The 23,143-nt window shown below is 43.0% G+C and overlaps 1 protein-coding gene across 2 annotated transcripts; it reads left to right on the top strand.

The window, feature by feature from the left end:
• The first annotated feature begins 6,703 nt into the window (after window positions 1-6,703).
• On the top strand, window positions 6,704-22,855 carry LOC124308102 (zinc finger MIZ domain-containing protein 1). 2 transcript variants are annotated; one of them, XM_046770464.1, is made up of 11 exons: window positions 6,704-7,736; window positions 7,850-8,048; window positions 16,523-16,777; window positions 16,903-17,235; window positions 17,359-17,974; window positions 18,125-18,471; window positions 18,596-18,787; window positions 18,890-19,032; window positions 19,145-19,637; window positions 19,798-20,031; window positions 20,197-22,855. In XM_046770464.1, the coding sequence occupies exons 3-11, from the start codon at window positions 16,688-16,690 to the stop codon at window positions 20,332-20,334; spliced, it is 2,586 nt and encodes an 861-aa protein (XP_046626420.1). In that variant the 5' UTR covers window positions 6,704-7,736; window positions 7,850-8,048; window positions 16,523-16,687; the 3' UTR covers window positions 20,335-22,855. The 2 variants fall into 2 exon arrangements, with proteins under 2 accessions (XP_046626420.1, XP_046626429.1); XM_046770473.1 differs by lacking the exon at window positions 7,850-8,048.
• The last annotated feature ends 288 nt before the right edge of the window (window positions 22,856-23,143 follow it).

The raw sequence follows: 23,143 nt of genomic DNA, 5'->3' as shown, positions 1-23,143 counted from the left end.
TCAACGGACAGAATCTCTCGAACCAATTCCTCGTATAGAAGATGTAATGTAAAAATTAATGACCATTGCCGAAGACCTGGTGCACGTGGACACATCGCATGACAAAAATTTTCTTATCCTTTTGAAACTAGCGAAGATCAGAAAGGATTTTCACTTAATACTTCATAAATTCCATGCTATTATGCACAGCGAATCGAAGGCCTGTCGGTGCTACGACGATGCTGCTGCTGCTGCCGCTGCTGTTACAGTACCAAGTCACATGGTACATGCATGTACCACGTATACCCACACATAGAGACATGGTATTTTATATGGGCCAACTGTGCGTAAGGCTGTAATAGCAATATAAAAGTATCCGAGTGGTACTGCACGTAGAAGAAACGATCTAGAATGGTGATCTAGAATGGTCATTATTGCGGATAAATTCGAAAGCTGTGATGCAGTTATGCACCCGCATGCAGCGTTATGTGCATTAGCTGTATCTCGTACCTACGTCGTCACTGCATGTGCGATGCACGTGACAAGCTACGCAAGGAGGTGGCGAAGAAGAAGAAGAAGAAGAAGGTGGAGGAGGAGGAGGAAGAGGAGGTGCGTCAGCGGGTGACGTACCGAACGTCAACTGGTCGAGCTATAATAAACGACGACTGTATCAAACAGCCAACCTTTTATATCAACCTCGGTGCATGCCTGCCTGCACGGTAAATACATGAAGCATGGCTGCTGCGTGTTCGAGTTCCGCAACCGAAAAGTACCTTGCTAATTGTAAACCAATTTTCAATGGTAATCCATCGGTCCAAATTGAGCTATCAATTATTAAGCGAGGCTGAAGTTGGTGACGTTATCGTTAGGAAACATTGGTGCAAGATCATTATTTTCTTAATTTTACAATTATTTTTAAGGAACTAAGATTTCGAAATACGTGAGCGTGTTTTTTTTTTGTTTTATTACAGTTTACTGAATTTCAGATATAATTATACCATGATTGTTGTTATTAGTATACACACGGATTATTCAATATAATAACGTTCACGGTGGCGACAATTTTTCTCGAATAAAATTCGCCGACTTTTCCCTCACTTTTCCCGTGACAAAATTCAGAATTCCCCAACATTTTCCCACGAAACTTAGGCAATGTTGGACAGCTTTTATAACCAAGAGCTGCAGAAGTTGTGCATCTTGAATATATAAATTTGCAAGTAAAAAAACACCATTTCCGAAAGTTAACTTAACCGAATATGCGAAGCATAGCTGAAATTTCAAAACGATTTGTATAAAAATTACGTTTTTCATCGTAATTCCCACAATTTTCCCGATAGACAAAATTCCTTGACCATTCCCGATTTTCCCAGTAGATTCTAGAAAAATGCTAATTATCGAGCGTAACACACACCGATGCACGTTTGAAAATCCTGCATCGAGAAGCTACAACGAAAATTAGTCGTGCCTTAGGAACCCGAGTGACTGCTGCTGTCTGGGTATACAAAGTCAACGTAAGCCCGTGACGAAATAACGAAAATATGTTATCGATACAACAAAAAGGAACGAAACGAAGAAACGGTGTGTGGGTATACAGTGGTTACAGGTACATAGGTACATACAATGTACATACATACTGCAGGAGGCACAATACAACGTACAGCCGAGGAGTTGTCCGTTGACATGGGCCTGCGGTACGACTAATATAACGGTAAGTCGAATATTGCCTTTTTTCTACCTGCCGTGTCCATCCATTCCTGCAAAGTGCAGAGAGAAAAGGTCGAACGAATTGACGGAAGAACGAGCCTGTGACGCCCAGGCAAATAGCTTTATCTGGGGAACGTTGAAGCTTTCGACACTTCCGATAAAGACACGTTTCGAGTCTAGAAACGTTGGGTAAAACGCAAGGCGGGCCTTGTTTTCGGATCATTCCAAAATTTACAACCTAGGAATTTCAAACGGGAGTAAAATAAGATGCAAATACAAAATTGTGTTGCTCTGTTCGCGTGAAAATTGAAGGACTTCGTATATTTTCAGTTTTCGCAACCATTCGATTCTGGACAATTGGGAAGAATCTGCAACTCGCAAAGATGTTAGAAACGTCGGGATTTGTAAAGTGAATGTGTAATATATCGTATCGTATTACATGAACGGATTTCACCGTCTCTGTTTTAAACTTAATCAAATGTATATACTGCGGTTTCCTGGTGGGCGGAGAAGGAAGAAAAAAAATGAAGAAGGAGGAAAAAAAAAATTAGTTCAAGCATTATTATACCATTGTTTTAATCAACATCTGGCACAACGCGAGCGCGATTGTGCAGAAAGTTTTTTTACCGGTACATTCGTGTTGTTATATAATTTATACTCGAAGATTTTTAACGGTACGACATAAATATTTTCTTACAAGCTACGGATCGAATTTATGGAGTCCGATTTATTTCTTCTTCTACTTTTCTCCAAGCTTTTGAATAAGAAATACGCCCGTCAATCGCGTACCACGTACGTTGCCCTCAAAAATACGTTCCCAATCCAAATCGTTGCCGATACAGATATACGGTATAAGCATATTATAACAGTGTTTAGACGAGCTAGCAGGTAGCGCGCAGACTTCTTATCTCTCCTTATCCTTGCCGCATGCGCGCGACGTTGCTGATGTACGTTATTACGTAGGGACGTATGCCATATACGTATGAATTGTAATCAATGAATTCGGCAACAGTGGAGGAAAGCCAACGAGAACGAAATGAACGTCGAACTACACAGTGAGAACGATAAGCCTCCGCAAACCCGTCGTCATACATGTATGTATATATAAGGCTATACCTTATACGTGTATTTACACAACAACCATGGATAGTTAGCTGCAGGGACGGCTGAAACTTTAACGATCCCCTTGCCGGTGGAAAAAATCACGAGGAAATTCTCGTTTTCCTTGAATAATAAAAGCGTTAACATCGTTTTTATGCCTCGTATACTCTGAAAATGAGTATGAGAACGACCTTGTAAACAGTTTCGCAGCTTATTATAATATGTCTGAAATATATATATATATATATATATATATATATATATATATATATATATATATGTATATGTATATGTTTGCGATTTTCTTTTTTCATGGCTCGATTTAATACACCGCACAGCCTCTCGTTTTCAAACTATAAAAATCATAGTATTATAGAAAATAGGGGGGTTAATTCAAAGAACTGATAACAACTAAAAATTGCGAGAACACCGAAGAGTGTTTTTGACATTTTTTATCTACCATGTCCCTACACTACAATCAATCGTCATGTAAAAATACTCCGGTAGGTATACACACTTGTCTTGTACGTACATACCTCAGTATCGGGACTTCGGTTTACTATCTGCAGAAAATAATCATTAGTAATGTAAATTCTCTTTTATTTCTCAATCGACACGTTACACGCGTACTTGATCACGTTCATTTAGTGTTGCGAAATTGGATTCTCGTATTATTTCTTTTTCCCCCCAATGCCCGCAAGATGACATTGTAACTCACCGGTAAGAAGCGTGACCGTTATTTTCACAAGTCGAGATATGAACGTTGAAATTAAAACGTAGATCTTTAAATGCTGCTATGTACACATACGTCAATTAATTGGAAATATATCCGATTATACCCAAATCCTCGACGTTCTCACAATTTACAGAGACATTGAGCAAAGTTTCTTGTACATACGCATAGGTGTAACAGTACGGTCTACTGATCGAGCAATTTGCCGAAAAGTGGTTCAGTTTCCGTTACATCAGATAAGGTAAAAATATGGCAAAAACACGTTTTGTTCCAGTAAATTCCAGACGGAATTACTGCGAGATACACTGGGGGACATATAAGGTTGAAGACCGGTAAAATAAAATGAGAGGAATAAATAAAAAAAAAAAAAAAAAACAATTAACGTTGAAGAAGTGTACGAAACGATTTCGGACCACCCCTAATGCAGATGAACTCTGATTGTGTAGAACACACAAGTAAATACAGTGCTGTATAATAGGTGTATATTATATGTATACATAAAGGAACAAATACACATGTATATTCAGATTCCAGTTAGGATCGACCGACACCCAGTATAACCTCGTAACGGAGGGGAATTAGGGGCGGGGGAGGGGAGGGGGCGGAAAGACGGGGCAGGGGGAAGGTTATGGGGGAGTCGGAGGTTGATAGGGTGGGGTGTCGCCTCGTCCGGGAATTCTCTGTGCGTTCGTATCGCGTAGACCACCTCGAAACTCGAATCGAGTAAAAGTGGGCAGATCATGAGACGGCATGCTGCACCAGCGCCGGCAGGAGTGATAGAAAGCTAAAGAGCTGTTCCGCCGAGAGAGAGCGAGAGAGAGAAAGAGAGAGAGAGAGAGAGAGAGAGAGAGAAAGAGAGAGAGAGAGGATTTCGCTTAACGAATCGGTAGTTCGCGCTCGAGAATGAAAGAAGGCCGTAGCGCGACGCGGGTCAAGAACGCTGCCGCCGTTGAGACGATAGGTGTGTAGGTAGGCAGGCAGGCGGACCGTAGGTATAATAATAAGTACGTCGTACATGCGAGGAGGGGGAGGGAAGTAGAGGGAGAGGGTGGTGGGTGGACGGGTGAATCGAGGGGAAGAGGGCGAGAGGTAATACGCGGCACAAGCCGAAGAGGAGCGAGAAGGCCGCGCGGTTCAACGCGAAAGCAGAAGAAACAAAACGATGAAAAATAAAACAATAAAAGAGGAATAATAAGAATAAGAAAGAAGGAAAGAAAGAAGGAAGAAAGAAAGAAAGAAAGAAGTAGGAAAAGAAGGCATTCCGAATAATAAGCAGAGCTGCTGCTGCTGCTGCTGCTGCTGCTGTTGGTGGTGGTGATGGTGGTGGTGGTGCTCGCATGACGTGAAAAATAAATAAAAGGACGTGGCAACCGTGGTCGATGCTCGGTGATTCGTCGCGTCGCGCAAGCCACAACCGTGGATATAGGTATACGTAGGCGCACGATACCGATGTATATATATATACAATATATGTATGTCTTATACTTGCAGAGAGAGAGAGAGAGAGATTGGTGTTGTGCGATGGTATAGCGTATCGTAGTACTGTAGTACCGTCGTGCCCAAGTTATCGGTAGTGGTGGTCGAACTAACAAGTAAGCTGCTCGCGCAATCTTGGGGATATGTACTACCACTACACCTACCTATCCACCGTCAAGCCGTACAGGCGGTAGCGTTCCGCACCACTCGGGTGCCGAAGTTGGGCTGAAACGAATGAGCGGAAGAAAGACGGGACGAGGTCGAATGCGCGCGCGACGCTGCGCGTCTTCGTCGCTGGCCTCGTGTGTGAAGCTAAAGCTCTGTCGGGCGAAGAGAGAGAGAGTTGGTAAAAGAGCGTAGATAGAGAGGGTTGGATGAAGAGGGTGTTGGAAGAAGGAGAGAAAGAGAGAGAGAGAGAGACGGAGAAAAATGAAGAGTGGAGAAAATCGCGTCGGCGTCCCTGTCTAGCCGCCCGGCGGCTAGCGTCGGCAACGGTGAAGAAGAGCGTCTCGCCGAGCGGCGGGTGTCGGGGGAGTACGAAGGGCGCGGCGAGGGTGAACGAGGGGAGAATAAGGTGCGGGGGTTGGCGCTCCACCACACCGGTCGACGAGGACAGGGCTTCGTCTCTCCGGTGGTTGTTGTCGCTGAAAGGACGAAAGAGAGGGAGGAAGGGAGAGGTAGAGAGTAAGCGAGAGACACTCTCGAGACCGAGAACCCTTTCCTCAGTCGGGAGGCTCCACCCACACGACGGAGAGACTACTACGAGGGCTAGACGGACGGGGCTGCGAGCCCCCGAGAGTCGGTCCGACGTCCGTCCGGCGTCGCCGCCCGGTTTCGTCGGTGGAACGAGAAGGGGATGGAGGAAAGGGAACGGAAGGGAAGAGAAGGGAAAGGAAGGGAAGGTGCGGGCGCTGAGCGCGCGCACAACGGGCGCAATCTGGCAACAGTGGGATCGCTATAACCGATATTGTGGCCGTGGATTGAATGGAGGGGAACTAGAACTCGGGTCAAACTCCCCACCCCCGAGGACCGACGACCCCTCAAACCCTCCGCGTCGACGTCCCCCGCCCTGCGCTGCTGGCTGGCAGCTTGCGTCGTCGCGTCGTCCCTCCTCCCTTGCTCCGCTCGATCCTCCATCATTCTGTTTCTCGCTCTCTCGCTCTCTCGCTCTCTCTCTCTCTCTCTCTCTCTTTCATTCTCTCGCTCGCCTCCTCCAGTCGCCGCGTGTACGTGCGAGAGCGGAGTGAAGTGAAGTAGAGTGGAGTGTGGAACGGAGTGGAGCGTGCGTGCGAGAGAGCGCCAAGTTGGTATGCACGTACATACGTACGTATATGTAGAACCCAGCCGTGGGCCGACGCTCCTGTCGAAACTCCCACCACGGCGCACAATCGCACCTATACCAATGCGCCTGGAGGAGCGCAGCTGCGTGTGAGAAGTAGCGACGACAACGACGCCGACACGACGCGACGCGACGACGATGACGACGACGATGAGAGACTAGAGGAGTTGTGTGGGTTGGGAGAGGAGACGTGTAGCCAGGGAACGGAGGTGTACCACCACCACTACCGCCACCATCGCCATCACCATCACCACGCGACGCTACGAGAGGACGACCACCACCACCACACGGGCACTACCACCACCACCCTGCCAGCACCACCACATCACCACCACCACCACCACGAAACGACCAGGACGCACAACGTAGTAGTCACCGGGCGCACACAGCGTCGTTGTTGGCTTCAACAACCTCTCACTAGACAGTATTACTTTCAACCGTTTAGCGTTCGGCCAATGCTACCCGGAGCGGAGGACGGTACCAGTACCTATTCGTAAACACAAGAGGCAAATGTCGTGGTCGTCGTCTTCTTCGCCGTTTTCTTCGTCCTCATCGTCGGTAGTACGCGTGCTTCTCGGTTCGAACCATGACAAACTCGGCGACGAATGTCCCGAGTCAGCGATCTACCAGATATAAATAAATGAGTTTTTTACGTTCGTTACAGTTCTGACATTTCTGTGACATCTGGTGTATCTCGTGGTGCGGTTTGATCCTTGCACGTTATTCACCTTCTTATACTTCGTACCTCCTCCGTTTCCAACGTTCTTCGTCCTCGTCGTCCAAGTTCCCCTCTTGTGTTCCTCTTATTATTGTTGTTGTTTTCGACCGTGTCGTCCTTGTTCAACCCTACGCAACTCGTGGTGTTTTTCCCCCCATAAAGTAAAATAAACTCGAGGACGAATCGACGATCGAATTCGTCAAGATAACAGAGAAGAGAAGGTTGTTCGAATCTTGTATGATAAGGGAACTTTTCACAGTGCACGGATTACAGTTCCAGTTCTTTTGACATATATTCATTCCGTTCGTTGGTTGGTCGTTCGTTCGTACGTTCGATCGGATGCATCGTAGCATCTACGTTAAGAGTTACAATAGTGTATATTCTAACATTGTTCGAATCGTTAATTTATAGCGTTATATATACTCGGCTGACGGGCAAGCATCCGATGTTGATAAAAATGACAAGGTGATGCGTAAACGCAACGGAGGCAAGTGGAAAATTGATCGTTTTTACTATCGTGATGGATGATGACAATTGACACATTTATATGAAAGTTGTGTTGTGCTGTGTGACAAGTGTTTGTTCTACCCAATTTGGATTATAACGATACTTGTGGCTGCGTACCGGTCGCCCTAAACTCGGTGTGGAGGATAATGTTCTACTTGCAGATCGTGATCGGCCATTAGGTAAGTTTTGACAAGCGGCGATCGGTTTTTGACTCAACAACGACCGATATAATATCTCCCGGCCACTGTGACGTTTCGAAAAACAACTAAATCCCTTCTTATATTATCAACAGATTTAATCGTAGGGGAGAAAAATAAACGAATGAGAGGAAGTGAAAGAGAGGAGGCGGCCAGAAGTGAACCAGACGTAATACGCGCGTTTCCTTGAAACTTCCGTAACCTAAAAAAGGGAAGGGAATCGCGGTCGCGCCAAACTGCCATCTTGAAACAAAAACATTATCTGCACAGACTCCTTGGCCTGGCATAAGTAATGTACGTATACATACATGTATAGTCAAAGATTATCCTCGTGTATTATAACCAGGGTTAGATTGGTAGTGAATGTCCGATATAATATTACGAGTCCCGTCTAATATTATTGTACGCGAGATAAAGCCTTTATCAATTGAATTGGATAATCGACGAACAAGCGCGTACGCGGTCAACGCGTTGATTACTCTAATCGATTCGGCTCAGGTACGAATTCAAACGAGTGAGTGAAGATTTTGAGTGGAATTTGTCGGTCGACGTCAGCTGCGAACAAGAAACCGCGTCTCGCGTCCCGACTCATTCAATTTCATTTGTTTAATCACGCCGCGTTTGACGAAACACAGAATGTGCTTAACGCGAGTTCGCAATCAAACGACGACGACGACAGCGTCAGAAACTGTTTCTTCTTCCCCTTCTTATTCTTATTCTTCTTCTTCATCTTCATCGTCATCTTCATATTCTTCTTATTCTCTTTCATCTTCGAGAAGGAGAGACAGAGAGAGAGAGAGAGAGAGAGAGAGAGAGAGATGGAGAAAGAGGGAGCGAGAGACTCGGAGAACGCAAATATTCCTCTCGGGCAAGTTATTTCGGAGCTAAATATATTTCGTCACGATCTCAGGCTCGATCCTTTTACGTTTAAATAAAGCGGGGAGGGGAAAATCAAGTATACCCGAAGAATTTAATTTTAAACTCGAACAACAAACAGCGTGTAAGTATAAAAAGTTCGGTGGAACTTTTTAACCTGCATCGCTGGGATATTCCCCTGCTCGGTTTATTCATTCTCGACACGCGATAGAAATCCACTTCCTTTAAGGATATATCGATAACTAATCGCAGGCCGAGGTACATACAACAGTTTTCTAGTTCTGGTTGCGAGCAGCAGAAAAGCCTCACAACAGTTGTCCGTACCTATAGTCGGAATTATACCTATAAGTAGATATGCACCTTAGAATGGGCCGGATTGCCTGTCGAGCGAACGTCAAGCTTTCACTTAGCACTCTAAAAAGATAGATAGATAGCCACTGTTACGATCGCTTTTATTACAAGGCGCACCGGCATACGCAAGCATAATACCCGATACTTCACCGGGCCTAAAATCATTATTCCGCATTATCAATGTATTCCTCTTCTTGGCCTCATTTTCGCGTCAGCGTTATCGAAGCAATTCCAGTCTTCGGTATATTAACGGTCGGTTGGTTAGCTACTAGTTTTTTAGCAATCGTAGGTATAGTTGCCTAGGGTAGGTAGTTAGGTACGTATGTATGTATGTATACATGGGCAGCAAAGCTAGGTAGACTCGGTTATACGGACAAGGATTAGGGTAACGCTGGGTAAGCCGAGTCAGTCAGGCAGCGTAGGATAGGATACACATGCCTCGGATCAGAGAGTGTGTTTCTTAAACGTTTGTAATCTTAATATAAGCTGCTGGGTGGCGCAATATCAGAAATAGGTTTGTTAAAATAAGCTTGTGTAACGGACTGGCTCTGCTCGCTAGACCGCAGCTAGAAGAGCCCAGAGAAGGAAGGAACGCTGCCGCAATCTCTCGCATACCACCGCATAATATCGTCCACTTTTCCGAAATTCAAATCATCGTAAAACCGACCACCCTGTACAGCTCGTCCTTTGTCCTTTCCACCCGACCTTTAGGGGCTCTGAGCTTTCTCCGGCTAAGAATTCCAGGCTCTGTCCATAGATCGGCCGACCCTCGTTGATTTTATTTCACCGTTATACTTAACGATATAAATATTACCCAACTGCAGGTCCAACGTCGCCAACTTTTGACTCGCGAATAACCCCTTGTACCTAAATGGTTTTACAATACGTCGAATAAACTAACAGTGAAAACGATCTTTGGTACGTAATGTACGTAATATTCGTTATTATCCGACGAAAATTCTCCTCCAACTTTTACACTCTCAAATTGCGTATAAATATGTGGAAAATCGAATCCGTATCGTCCAGCGCGTAGCAAACAGATCAAAATCGTCACGCACTCTTGAATTATAACAAATGACTCAGAAATTGCGTAATTAAAGCTGCTGACGCTGCACCAATGCGAATCAAATCGAATCCAAAGTTATGAAACTGTTTTGCAGCAGCGCGACGAGCGACAATCAGACGCGTATTAACGTGCATACACGCAAGCAAGCACGCACGCACGCACGCACGCACGAGCAAACGGACAAATGCATGGATGGACTAATAGTTCCTAAGTAAATACACCGTGTATATATTATCGGATATACACACGCCCGACGAACAATCGTCGCATGTATTGGAAGAGTTGAATGTGTGCATTATAACGTACAAATGCACACACACACACAACCAAAACGCTGACAATGGTACGACCTTCGTATATTATTCTCGTACTTTGCTCAAGGTGAAGCGCAATTAAATTTTCATAATTAATTGTTACACAATAGTATAAGAGCTAGGCGCGCGAGAGTTACCGACTATACCCAAGATGGCACATACTTATCAGTAATCCAAACTGTAATAATGCTAGGCGAGTCTCGAGTCTAGTCGAGTCTAGTCGAGTTGAGTACTTGTAACATAGTTTGCACACGGTATAACATAAGGTATAAGGTAGGCAGGTATGGAAAACCCGTCCCCGTTTATTGCCATCGTTGGTCGACTTGGCAACGCTGCACTCGGTGATCCTTCTCAAAACCAAACTAACCGTCGTATGACAGATGTCATTTATGCCATGACTAGGTATGCGGACACGCCAGCGCTGCGCCGATGTGTATATACACATACACACACTGTATGTATACGTATAAATATACATAGCAAAAGTCTGACCGCTCCACTTTGTGAGAAACACCTGACCCAAGTGTTACACGCTGACATACCCAATTCTGCCCGTTAATATCCAGACCCTTACATCTATATTTCCGAATTCCGTTGCATTGTTTATTTGCCGATATTACCAGGCGATCTTCGATGAGATTGAAACATCGTCAACGTCGGCAATTACGTAAGGTGAAAATGTCCGCGCCCGATTTATCGAGACTTATTCGCGAAGAATAAGAACCCGGGTAATTGTACAATATAAAGCTAGAAACCAACAGCCGGTGACATTTGATGCGAAGTATGCATGTAGGTACCTACCCAGAGATACTCGAGCGAGCAAAGAGACTTGCGCAGGCAAAAGGAGGCTCTCGGTGTTTGTAATAATCATTCCATAAATGGAAATCTAAGGCAGGTATCCATCCCCCCGTCAATCTTTGCGTCATGATTTCGCGTCGTTGCAATAAGGCGTATGTGTATATACGTATATACGCGGTGTACACACCTACACGCACACATACCGAGTGCTTAACGCTCGCTTGAACGTTTCGTAATTTCGCTGGTCGCAGCAACGTTGCACAATTCGCAAGTGGCATTATAGGTACATACACTCCTTACAGCGCGAATGAGAAGTTTCAGAATAAGAAGGAGCGGCGGGGGAGGGACGAGGACACCAAGGCGACGCGACGCAACGTTCGAAATTTACATCGTCAAACGAAAAATATCATCACTATATTATTATAAACATAAAAATCGCACGCGGACCGCGAGCCTGTCATTGGAAGAAAAGCGAACAGGAGGGTAAGGAAGAAACAGCTAGGGCAAAACTTGTGTTGGGAGTCGTGGAAGCATCCACGGAAATGTAGAACAACTCGCTCTCGGTCGCATCCCAGATGACAGGTAAATCCGGAAATAATAATTATACGAGTTTGCAGATTGACGTTGACTATTAGTAGACTGTGACCCTTGTATAATAAAAATATCACGTGATCAGGTTTGTTGTATAATCTGTTTACGATTCCATTCCACATTGGTTTAAAAATATGACGGCACTGCAGGTTTTATTGCTGCAGCAGTAGCAACAGCCAACGCTTTTGTAGAGAGGAGAGTGACTGACGACAAGGTGGCGGCTGTTCGACAGCAGCGAATAACCACTCGTCGTGAAACGGCATAATTATCGATCGATCACTATACATGTCATTGTCTAGCTTTCAGCGTAAAAAATATTTTCGAAAATTCACATTCTCGCCTAACACAACCGCGGACCGGCAACGATTTCTTTCAAATAACTCCTGCGACGTAAGGCTAGGATCATTGGATGAACCCGATAAAGCGGCGTGTAATAAAAATCATGAAATAATAATAGTAGTGATTATTCAAATATGTTCAAGTATAATGACTTTGATACGCACGATGCGTTCAGGCTCGCTCGAGCATGCTTTTAATAATGCGTATACGTGTATATACCTGTACATGTATAATACGCACAGCATATGTATGGGCACGTGGGTATATACGTATAAATATGTCCATTGTACACGAACGCCGATCGGTTATAGAGGCAAGAACGTAAGAACGATTCATTTTATTTCCTTTGCATTTTCTTTTTTTCTTCTTATTCCACTTATTTTTCTTCCCTCATGCAGTTGTAATGAAAGGCGTAACGGTATTACGACTATATTGTACGCATATTTCGCGTATGGCCGTGTATGCGTGTGTAGTATAACGCGTACGCAAACAAATATATCGTACGTCTATCCCCACGTGCAGAGATACATACACGTGCACGAATCGCTATAACCAATACCACACGTCTTTGCCCCCGTCCGCCTTTGTTCCGCTCGCATCATCGACAATGATTTTTAAACGCAAGCTGTGTAAGAGGGTCTTTGTTACGAGCCCCGTTTCGTAGGCACTAGTTGACGAAATATTGACATACGAGAATAGAAATCCAAGAGGGGATAGAATAATGGGAGGGGGGAGAGGGAGCGAGCGAGGTGGAGAGAAAGAGGGATGCGAAATGGGGGGAGGAGAAATCCAACCGGGGTGAGAAAGAGGTTGGGTTAGTGTATCGGCAACGTGTAGTGGTGATACTATTCGAGCCGGTAGCAGCAGCGGCAGTATAGTAGTAGTATAGGTTGTATTTAGGGTGGTGGTGGTGGTGGTAAAACCATGAGAATTGAGCCGAGTTCGAATTTGCCGAAGGGTGAGGCCGTAGCTGTGTGGCAGGAGACGGGGATGATGACGTCATCTGGGAATATTCTCTCCGCCATCGCGGTATCGAAATTATTGTTTCGTGGAATCGATCGAAGCTTATGTAATTTCTCTGCATAGGCTACTACCAGAGTTTTGTATTATGTATACACGTACATTGTATCCTTCTTATCGAACATATACAACGTATCGATGATTCGTTGATGGGAAGACTTGAGCGTCGATGCCAAATCCTGAATAAACTCCAGGTTTTACTTCGAAGCACAATTAGATTCATTCTTTCTGCTCAACGCGAAATTGCATCGTCGAACAAGAACTCCTTGGATCTTGGGATCCTTACATTTATCCTCATCCCTCGGCGAAGAAAGAAGAAAGAAATAAAAATTAGGCCGCTATGTTCAACGTACTCCCTAAAAGTCTCTCCGCAGTATAGCAACAATGCTTTTCAGTAGTTTTGAACTGCAGCAGCTATTATCCAACAGCCATTATGTGTAGAATGATGTTTGTGAGAAAAGGGCTTTCCGAGCAGAGCTGCATGCATCGGTGAGAAAGAAGAAAACAAAAAAATAAAAAAGAAACGAAAGATTCTCTCACTCTCCAGAAGCTCCTACCTACCTACCTACCTTCCTTATTTCCTTCCATCCTTCCCTCCCTCTCCGTTGCACATTCGATGGATAGCACAGTGCCGTGCCGTCGCTGCAACAGGGAATCATCCTCTGAAGCAACGACAAGCACCAAACAGCATATTACGTGGCGTGGTATGGAATCGGTGGTGTAGTAGTATTACTAATAGCAGTAGTAGCCCCATAGTTGTGGTGGTGATGGTGGTGGTAGAGGAGAGAAGTACGGTCGGTTGGTCGCTCTGTGTGAATAGGGAACACGTGCATTTCCCACAGAAAAGCGACAGCGGCAGCGAATAGCGAGCGACAGGGGCTTCTCGCAAGTGAGAAGGAAGGCAGGCAGGCAGGCAGGCAGGCGGCGTGCAGGGCAGCCAGCTGGGCTGTTCGTAGTTTTGTTGCGAAGGGGATGCCCCGAAGTCGTTGGAACCTGGGCGAGGGTTGCTTGCGTCTGTGCTCCGATACTTGGTCGACGTTCAAAATCGTTTCTGACAAGTTCAAAGGACTTCCGGCCCCGATGTTTCCTTCTCTTTATCTTTACATTTTTCCTCTTCGTGTTCCATTCCTTAAGGAAGGAAGGAACAAAAAATTCTCCCACCCTTGGTCATTTCCGCGAATCGTCCTGATTTTAATCCAACCTTCGATACTGCTGTAACGCTGCTGTAATGTATATGGATGCAGCAGGATGATCGATGCGCGCACGTGCTCTTCGGGCGTGACGCGCCAAGTGTCAAACGCGATTTCATCGTTGAACGTCATCTTTACGATCCCCCGTGACTTCGCATCTTCTTACGTACACCTTGTTCGAGATGCACCGAGCCTTGAACTATTGAACGTGTTGAGAAGTACCTTGTACGTTTGTGAGCAGACGCGACAGTCGCGATACTGGTTGGAAATATTTTCTTTGCTTTGTTATTATTATTATTGTTGTTGATGTTGGTACTATTTTGTATTTTTTCCGTCCCCGTATACGACTCGCCGCAGTACAAACTTCTGCAGGATTGTATTATGCGTTACGTGATGTACTCGTGTTATTGAAGCGCACTTATTTACACAAAACCTTCGCGAACGCGTTGAATTAGTTATTTTATCACGTAGCGCAGTGTGTAGAACCTTGGCTCGAGGCAACACGTGATTTCATAACTTTATTCTTCCGGTTTCGTTGACGAAGTCAGTAATATTATTACCACTGCAATTTGATAGGCAAAAACTATAGCCGCGAATAACGATAACGATTTAGTGTCGTCAAGGTTGTTGGAGGATTATCAATTGTCGATTCGTTGAATAAAATTGCCCGATATAATTATTGAATCCAACCTTCGCTGATCAACTAAATAAATAAAAAAAAAAATCGTTTCAAACCGATGACACAATAATTTTTTGTTTGTTACGCATACTTGTGACGTGGAAATAAAAAAATTACTCGCAGTTTATGTAATTGTTACTAGTCTAACTAGTCTGCCAGTATAATGAGTATTACTTCACGAGCACTGTACAGACTACCAATTGTGTATACATCTCGCTAATTATTTCTTTAGAATTACAAATCCTTCGAATAATTAAAATTTTCTCTTCAACGCGATCGATCTTCACCTTCATCAGTATCGATAGTACAATATTTTTTCTAGACAGAGTTACGTACCTACGCCATTTCTAATAAACATCGTCAAATGACACAACAAATGCTTATCAACCGCGTAGCGCAACTGTAATTTATAACCGTTAGTTGATAATACAAACTATGAAAGTCGAAGACTTGTGACTACTAGCTGTGGACTTTAAAACTCAATTGATTTCAGTAACAATTCAACCAATGCTTCCTGGTTGCTCGGTAACCCAGTCGGAAGATTGTTTTTCTATTGTTAATTACCCTCGCGTTCGCAGTGTGTGTTGTGTACACTCATGCGTTAGAAGTAGGGATAGAACATCAAGGATCTGTGAATTAAGTCACGGAAATATGTAAGATGGACGTTGAACCTTTCGACCAGTATTATTCCGGTATCAATTTTCAATAGAGCGATTAACCACCATTTGTATTAACTTAACACGACGATTCTGAAGTTTTATCAAAACTTATCACTAGAGACTAGTTACACGCTACATTCGTTCATAGGTACGTCGATCTAAACGTAACTCCGCGAATAATCAATACTTACAATACGCGAAGGGAAACATCCTCGAGCTAATCGCTCAAGCGGTTCATTCGCAATATAAAACAGTCTACAGGCTACAAGCTAGGCTGATTCTCCGGCTCGGCCGGAAGTCACGTCTGACGATAGAGTTCTCGTAATTACGCGTCTGTTCGTTCATCATTTACTGTACGTAGGTACTTGAGTAAGGATTTATTACAGTAATATTGTGGTATATTTTATTCAGATCTGTATAATTCATTTTCAAGTATATAACGCAGGTTTCACATGGTGTCCAATGGTCCTGGAAACTATCCTTGAATTTTTCCTACCTCCCGGAAGTATTCTATTTTTAACGTCAGCTGCGAATGATATACAGTTTATTAGTGCTCACTGAGTAACTGTTTTTAAAAAAGTGGATTCCCGCCTCGAATCGCGTTTTTTGTTTTCCCCTACTAGTAGATTGTAGTAGAAATAACGTATGTCTCGTACATCGAGCCGATTCTGTACAGCACCCTCTGCATTCGTGTATTTTTATATTTCCTAAATGTCCTTGAATAGCCTGAAAATTTCCTTGAATATGTTACGGATTTATTACCGAACGCCATCTTTAACATTGCCGATAAATCACCCTACACGAATCAATGTACGTACGTACCTACGTACAATTTTACGGTATACGCGCAACTATAATCTGGTTTTGTTTTTATATTGATTTTAGGGCGGCCCACGTTGAGGGGAACTTGGTCTCATTTTACACGGTATTCTCTTAACGTTAAAAACGGCGGCGATCGGGGTGGGAGTGCAGTCCGTGTTATCATCTGGCTATCATAACACGGCGCCATCCCACAACGGGGGTGGTGGTTCGACGCTAAGCGCCGCGGCGATGGTGGCAGCGGCTACCGCCACGGCCACCGCCACTGCCAGCGTGGTGGCCATGCAGGACCGCCAAGACATCCCCGCACAGTATAACCAGGTAGGGAATCGGCAAAGTAATTCTTGCGACATCGCAACATCGAAGCGCAACTGCAGTAGTTTAACAAACCAAAGCCCGAATGCAATATTATTGTATGAATTTCAATAACGTGAATCGTGTAACAGATGCAGAGCCAACATGGAATGGCTCACCAGGCGTACAATACGGGGTACGCGCAGAGAGGAGCGATGGCTGGACTCGGACCGGTCGGTATGAATAACTTCAACAGCATGGGTTCCATGGGACCGATGCATACGATGAATTCTATGAATTCGATGAACGCGATGAGTGGTATGAATACGATGAACCCGATGACTATGGGGGGCATGAACGGGATGAACGGGATGAACGGTATGAACGGAATAAGTCCGATGAACTCGATAGCGAACATGGGCAACATGGGGATGAACAACATGATGGGACCCAACAATATGCAGATGAACAAGATGAACATGCAGGTGAGTTCGTAATTGACGCAAAGAGGATTGGTAACCAGTCCGATGTGTGCATGATTATTGAACGATCGAGCGTCGAACGTTTTCCAAAATACACTCTGTACCTAACGTTCGAAAACTCGACAGGCGCAGACTCAACAAGCTTACCCGAGGAGGTTAGCGCCGTATCCTAATCCAGCAATGCACATGGCGCAAAAGAGGCAGCAAAATCCTTACCCGGGACCGAATCCAGGGGCAATGCAGCCGGGCTTCAACGGGATGCCCAATAATCAGTATGCGAACGCGTACGCCGGTAGTCGGCCAAGCTTTCAATCTCAGTATCAACCGATGCAGGGAATGAATCCTGGCAACGCTGGCTTCGGACCGAATTCCATGATGCGAGGCACCACGATGAGACAAGCTAACCCGTCTTACAACCCGGCGGCACAAGCCAATCAGTATTACGCGAATAGCGGAGTCCCGACTAACATGGGACCCACCTCGGTGAACAACCAATTTGTCGGCCACCAGCAGACACCTGGTTATGCTGGTACGTCGCCGTACGCAGCTACCAGCCAGTATCAACAGGATGTCGCGACAATGAGGACGAACGGTGCCGGAAACATGAGCTACCAGCATAGTCCTATACCTGGGAACCCGACTCCTCCTTTAACTCCTGCTACCAGTATGACACCTTATATCAGCCCCAATCCTGATATAAAGCCGAATTTTAACGAGATCAAGTCACCGGTTAATATTCAGAGTAAGTGTATCGTGCGTGTACGGAATATTACTTCGGGGACAAAGGGAACTTGCCACTCGGAAGCGGAGTGTTGAGTTCCATTCGTCCCGGGTTATCGGTTATTTTTTTCTTCCAAGTACCAACCCTTCAAGTTTCTTTTTGTTTTTACAGAGGACGACGAGCTGAGATTAACATTCCCTGTGAGGGATGGTATCATACTTCCACCCTTCCGGCTAGAACATAATTTGGCCGTCAGTAACCACGTATTCCAGTTGAAAACCACTGTTCATCAGACGCTAATGTGGCGATCCGATCTTGAGCTACAATTAAAATGCTTTCATCACGAAGACAGGCAGATGAATACCAATTGGCCGGCAAGCGTTCAAGTATCGGTCAATGCGACCCCGCTGGTTATCGATAGAGGGGAAAACAAAACATCCCACAAACCACTTTACCTTAAAGATGTGTGTCAGCCGGGGCGAAACACAATACAAATCACAGTTTCTGCATGCTGCTGTGTGAGTAAAAATATTATTGCAGATCTTGAGACTGTTGGTCAACACCGCGAACAAGAGTTGCTTAATTGGCTTATAATTAGACAATCCTGGAAATTAAAACCACTTCTTTTTTTTTTATCCATAGTCACATCTATTCGTCCTACAATTAGTTCATCGGCCAAGCGTACGGAGCGTTCTGCAAGGGCTTTTACACAAGAGGTTACAAGCTGCGGAAATCTGCATAGCTAAGATAAAGCGAAACTTCAACAACACGTTATCGAATAACGGTATGCAATCTGAGAGAGAGCGAGACGTTGTGGAGCAAACAGCACTGAAGGTAAGAAACGGATGAAACCACATCGGTTTGGATCGTAATATGAAATGTATGTGTACGACGAATAAAAATATGTTTCAATTTTTTATTTTTTTTATTTTCTAGGTATCATTGAAATGTCCTATTACTTTCAAACGGATTACACTACCTGCACGGGGCAATGATTGTAAACATATACAATGCTTCGATTTGGAATCCTATCTACAACTGAACTGCGAAAGAGGATCGTGGCGATGTCCTGTTTGCAAGTAAGTTTGTTTAGAATTTGACGACTGACCTGGTTTCTTTGCCAACATATACATGTGGATATGGGAAAGTTCTCCGCATTATTTAAGATAATGTATAATTTGTCACTTGTAGCAAACCTGCACAACTCGAAGGATTGGAAGTAGATCAGTACATGTGGGGAATTTTAAATACTACTCTAAATACGTCAGAGGTTGAAGAGGTAACGATAGATTCGGCAGCAAGCTGGAAACCTGCTAAGAGTGTGACAGGTATAAAATCTGAGGAGGACAACGACTGCAAGAGAATGAGCAAAGCTATGTCGCCCGGTAGTATGAATATGCCAACAATGAACAACTGGGACATGAATCAGGCAATGAGTCCCTACATCGCACCCGACATGAACAGCATTGCCAGCGGGTCTATGATGAATAATACTCCCCCTGCGTATGCCAACAATAATATGAATCATAGGAATTCGTCCAGAGGATCTTACGACATGAATCCAGGAACGAACAACAGTAGTAATAACGATTACTCCAGTGGCGCAGGTCCGCTGTCGCATCTAAGTGACTCCGTCAATTCTCTTGATCCTCTGAACGCAATGGAAAAGACTCTTAACGATCAGGTAAGAGAATAAAATTCTCACAAACAATTTTTCTAATGCTCTCTACAAGTATCTTGGTAGTATACTCGAAAGATATCAATGCTAATTTGGTACCATGGTATCGTGAACAATTTTCAACTTTGTAATTGAATTTGTCTGATGGTTAATCGATTCGTTTCAGATGCCGCACACACCTCACACGCCACACACACCCCACACACCTCATACGCCTGGCGGTGGAAACAGCGGACCACCGAGCGTACCTCCATCATCTCAAGAGTCGACTGGAAACCACAATCCTTCCGGAAATACAAGTACAAATATCAACAACGACTCGGCAGACATACCTTCGGACCTCAACTTTGACCCTGCAGCTGTTATAGATGGAGAGGGAACTGGGCAAGAGGCATTGAATGTGAGTAAAACAAAAATTGATATGAAAATAATTGCAAGGCAACGAGGCAAGAAAGACGAGACCTTTGTACCTGGTTTTACTGCTCGACGGTGTGGGAAAATAAGAGAAAAATGTCACGCTGCAAACTGTAAATGACTTTTTATCAATTCGTCATTATCCTTTCAGCTATTGCCTGACAACGTCGTAGACCCAATGGAATTACTCTCATACTTGGATCCGCCCGATCTTAATACACCACCGAGTAGCGGAGCAAGCAGTGGAAATCCTTCGTCTAGCGACGATATACTTGCACTGTTTGAATAAGATGCCAGTGTAATGAATTAATCACACATTACGAGAGGGAATAATCAAATTAAAGCCCAAAAATTTTGGGGAAAGTGACCACCGAGTCCGTATCTTACTGCAGTATGTTCTTACTGTACGTGGCAAGAATTTATGTAGTGAGAATACAAATAAATGGGGTCACTGTGGGTGCTTTCACCTAAACAATGGTACAAACAATCTTAGCTCTAATTGTAATATTCCTATTGATGAAGTTAGGGCATATTAGACGTAGGATATTGGACCTCTATCGATGGTACCACGCAACATTAGCGCTCGTGTGTCCGAAGAGCATGGTACATGGATTAGAATTGACGCAATGATCAAGTTTCTTCAGGCTGCAAGGAGAACGAGTGTACAATATTCTTTCACGTGCAAAAGATTGAAAATTCGCGCAAATTAACCCCTGTACTATGTTCTTCAAACGAAACGGTCTACTCGCGATCAAAGGCTATGACGGACCTATATCAGAAATTAAAGATATAAAAGTGAAACAAGAAAAAAAAAAAAAAAAACTACTGTACAGTATCTTTTGTATATAGGTTTCAATTCAAATTAAATAAGATAAGAGATATGCATCTGTTGTAAAACCACCTTGCTTATTGATGGATATAGCGCATATAGTGTTCCTTTCCTTTAGATGATAATAGTAACATGTGGAGACAAGTAATCTAGGGGCTGACGAGCTGTACACTGTCAACTCTTTCAAGTATCAGTAAAACAAATTATCACGATGTATCTTTAGAGATGTAATGTTGGAAGTCGAATGACATATAATAATTCTTATTGTCGGTTATAAACATTTTTTAAAAGACTTGCAGTTTTTTTCTGCTTCAAATATAAATTCTAACAATGATTGCATATTTTCAGGGTGTCAAGCGACAATGATTCAACAAATTTTCTGACAATCCCCAATTTGACAGACGAAAATAGACATTTTTCTTTTTATGATACGCCATTCTTTCCAAACATGAAGAAAGAAACATCAATCTCAGACTATGAACGGTTTATAGTAGTTTTTCATATTTTTCATTAATTTCAAGTAAAAAAATTATATTTTTCTTCACTAATACCCTTTTCACACTAAACTCAATTGTCTTACGAAGAGTAAAGAGAAAAGCCAGCAAGGAAGGAAATACAAAAATTCCAGGACACATGCCCAAATCACTCAACATTTTCCAACCTTAACGGATGCATGCAAATTCTCTGACAGCTTGATACCCTGATTTTTATCATCAATCATAGACATAATTTATTCTCGTTTCAGAATAGTCTGTCACACTTATGTAATTAGTTTGTGAAGTAATTGAAAATCAAACAAGATCATTCGGAACTACCTTTCAGGTAAAATTTATCTTTCTGATCCCAATCAGACTTGAAAAATTTGCGATAAATAGAGGCAGTTGCTCAAGCAAATAAACGACCAGTATTACGGTTTTCTACTCGATGTCTTTTTCGCTAGATAAACCGAGGTAATCTGATTTTATCATCACCCTCGAGCTATCAACTAAAATCTCCAAGGATACATCGGAAATAAGAGATTATATTTGGGTACGACAAAATTATTTTCACAAGCTTGCATCACTGAAAAAAATACTGTAATGTCTCGAAACGATTCTTGCATGTATTGTATCATCTAATTGTTGGCACTTTTTCAGTACAGAGATTATACAGTTTAAACTATACGAACGATTTGAGTAAAATGAATATGATGGTTACAGAAAAAATGAATCTAATTAGTTGAGTTTGATCAGCTTGTGAAAATAAAGGCTTTGAAAGTTGTAATTACTATTCGCACAAACATTAATAATAATTCGATTTGAATTTGAAAGTGAAAAATTGGTCATATCCCAAAGCTATGCCTAAATATAAAATATTGTCAGAGAGTGGCTCGCAATCCCCTGCTTGCATAGTAATTATTATATTTATATTTTTTTGTGATTAAAGAGAGGAGATATACTTAAAGTGATTCATGTAGATTATACAAATTTTATAAAAAAAAAAAAAAAAATAATAAGAAATGTATTTATATTATTACGCGTAACATGGACGCCCCGATAAAGAATTAGATGCGGTCAAGTTTCTATTCATATAATAATAACTATACATATATATAATAATAACATTATGGAGGTTAGTTTTTAATATTACTTGTATTAAGTGCGACTATTGTATATTATTTGTATATATGACAAATAGATTAATAATATAAGCAAAGTGGCAGATACTTATTGGCCAGTTATAACAGTAAAAAATGGTTATCTTAATTATTTCTCAGAACCAAAACATACGAGAAACAACGTATGGTATTACCTACCTACAACATACCCCTAGAAATGAAAGGAAAAGGAGAAAACAAGTAAAAGTAAATGAACATGAAAAAAAGTAATGTGTACAAGACTACAAATTTTAATAAGTACAGTTTTAAAAACTGTACACACCTATTATTACTGATAGTAATAACGGTACTATTACCTACCCAATAAAGATCTATCTACCTTAATTAAAGAAAACAGTTTATTCAAACCGTATTAATTAGCTCTACATTAGCTGAATATATCATTGCCAACTTCAGTAGGTTGTCTAAATTTTGTGGCCAGTACCGTAGCAAAGAGTTAGCTAATACCTCCGAAGTTACTCTATTCAATAAAATACAAAATTTCAGCTAGTTGATCATACAAGCTGCTCGGCCTTCTTGTTAGCTGGAGTAATGATCACTCAATGAAAGCTTCCCGTAGCAATTATCCATGCGTAATTATATATTATACGAATAGAAACACGCGTTATGTAA

The sequence above is a fragment of the Neodiprion virginianus genome, chromosome 1 (genome assembly GCF_021901495.1).
Source record: "Neodiprion virginianus isolate iyNeoVirg1 chromosome 1, iyNeoVirg1.1, whole genome shotgun sequence".
NCBI classification, from domain to species: domain Eukaryota; kingdom Metazoa; phylum Arthropoda; class Insecta; order Hymenoptera; family Diprionidae; genus Neodiprion; species Neodiprion virginianus.
This window is presented reverse-complemented; position numbering and strand designations above follow the sequence as displayed.